Source organism: Rhincodon typus, chromosome 2 (genome assembly GCF_021869965.1).
Source record: "Rhincodon typus isolate 14 chromosome 2, sRhiTyp1.1, whole genome shotgun sequence".
In the NCBI taxonomy this organism is placed as follows: Eukaryota; Metazoa; Chordata; class Chondrichthyes; order Orectolobiformes; family Rhincodontidae; genus Rhincodon; species Rhincodon typus.
In genome coordinates, this window is record NC_063333.1 from 101,951,197 (window position 1) to 101,953,570 (window position 2,374).

General features: G+C 40.5%; 1 protein-coding gene across 1 annotated transcript in view; it reads right to left on the minus strand.

Annotated features, from left to right (window-relative positions):
• Positions 1 to 2,171: 2,171 nt before the first annotated feature.
• The window catches only part of LOC109929743 (KIAA0947-like (H. sapiens)), a 38,023-nt gene continuing 37,820 nt past the window's right edge, over positions 2,172 to 2,374 (minus strand). Inside the window, exon 14 of the mRNA XM_048608650.1 lies at positions 2,172 to 2,242. Coding sequence (XP_048464607.1) covers positions 2,172 to 2,242 — 71 coding nt within the window. The remainder of the gene's footprint in view (positions 2,243 to 2,374) is intronic.

Here is a 2,374-nt window from a genome sequence, read left to right on the forward strand (position 1 = left end):
CGCTCCATCCCCGCCTCTTCGACCTGTTTGTTTCCTCTCCACCTATCCTCTCCTCTATCCCTCTTCTATCCGCCTCCCACTCTCTCCCTATTTATTTCAAAACCCCCTTCCCCTCCCCCTTTTCTGATGAAGGGCCTAGGCCCGAAACGTCAGCCTCTCTGCTCCTATGATGCTGCTTGGCCTGCTGTGTTCATCCAGCCCTGCACCTTGTTGTCCCTGACCCAAAATGTCAGCTTTCCTGTTCCTCTGATGCTGCCTGGCCTGCTGTGTTCCTCCAGCTCCACACTGTGTTATCTGTGATCTGTATGTCCTTGTTTGCTATAATCTGCCTGCACCGCTCGCAAGATAAAGCTTTTCACTGTACCTAGGTACATGTGACTACAATAAATCAAATCAAATAAATTCAAATAAGAATGTTTTGAATGAACAGTAAAGTGTTCCATTGTCACATGACTGCTGGTCTCATTTCCAAATTTATAAATGGCAAAACCTTGCTGTCAATTAGCACCAAGCCACTCCCTTGTAATAATGTGCTATTTTGTATCTGCAGAAGGGAATTCTGATAACAGAAAAAATACATTTTGCACCTGAGTGATAAATACTTTCTTATTTTTAACTCAAACTAACCACACTTTGTAATGTCCAGCATGGAGCGAATAATAGGAGACCAAAATACTGCAGATGCTGAAAATAGGGCGCAATTCTACTTGTTCAAAGGACTTCTCTTTAGATATTTTCAAGAGCTACTTTTTCATTATGTTATATTTTCAAGGACTGTGTTTTAGTTTATAATGACTCCTTTTCATTCTCATTAGCTCCTTTATTCAGTGATACAGTCACTGGTAACATTGTGCTAAGTTTTCCCAGGCCTTGAACAACACAGGCAATGGAAAAACTATTGTGCAAATACAGCAAGAGTGGAAATATTAGACTCTCTGTATTGAGAAAAGAATTTTATCTATAAGATTCCACCATCTGGATGAGAAAATCACTAATCAGTGATGACAGACCTATTTGGATAAATGAACATTTCATTATTATCTAGTCTTGCCTTTTTTTTGATAATCATAGAATCCCTACAGTGTGGAAACAGGCCCTTCAGCCCAACAAGTCCACACTGTGTCCCACCCAGACCAATCCCTGAAAACTAGGGGCAATTTAGCGTGGCTAATCCACCTAACCTACACATTTTTGGACTGTGGGAAGAAACTGGAGCACCCGGAGGAAACCCACACAGACATGGGGAGAATGTGCAAACTCCACACACACAGACAGTCACCCAAGGGCAGAATTGAACCCGGGTCCCTGGCACTGTGAGGCAACAGTGCTAACCACTGAGCCACTGTGCCACCCCTTGTTTAGATGCAGCTTGATATTTTCCCAAGCAGTAGAGTGAAATGAGGTGGTGACAATTCCTGAAATGAAAGTCTGAGTGAGTATCTGTTAGCTCTAGCTTGCTCCTTCAGGCGTCCATCTTGGCCATGTTTCCCAGTAACTCAGAGCACGCTCCATTGAAAGCAACTGGCTAGATCATTTAGTCAAGGAGTTCGGTACCAGTTACTCACTAGCCTCACACTTCATCATGACACATCTCTGACTCATTTACGATGCTAGTGCACCACTTCAATACTGCATTTAGGAGCTCACCAACACTTTCTGTCATGTCACTTTGCACGCAAGAACAGGAAATTATGACTAAGGACAGGATGTATCTCAGGGCTCTTAGCCTGCTCATTCTGCATCTGCATAGATATTCATAGTGTCTTTCCATTGCCTTTTAACACAAATGATCTCTTCCTGCCTCCCCTCAACACCCCCAATCTCTATAATCTCTTACAGTACTACAGCCATCCAAGTTATCACTGAGCATTTAATTCTGATCTCATCAGCATGACTGATTTTGATCACTCCATAGTTGGTGGTCTTGCTTTTAGTTGTACAGACGCTAATTCTGGAATATCCTCCCAAAACCTATCCACTGCCCTTTCTTCATTGAAGACATTCCTTAAAACCAACCTCTTTGATAAAGATTTTGGCCATCTGTTCCCTTATAGACTATGTGATTCAGTGCCTAGTTTTGTTTTCTCACATTCCTATGTCAACCATGAATATTTATGATGTTAAATACATTTTAGATATATATTGGTATTGTTAAATTTAACGGAAGGAAGCTAAAATTCTGTTTTAGTGACATGATCCTTATTTGACATTATTGACTTCAGGTTATTGCTGGTTAACTCTTCTGCAGATAAAAAAAGTGAATTATGATTCATTTAAATAAGGGGATTTTCTTTACATAGTATTAATCTTACACTATTTTAATGAGAAAAAAGGATTAATTTAGCAATAATTATAGTCTTTGTCAAATGGTTGT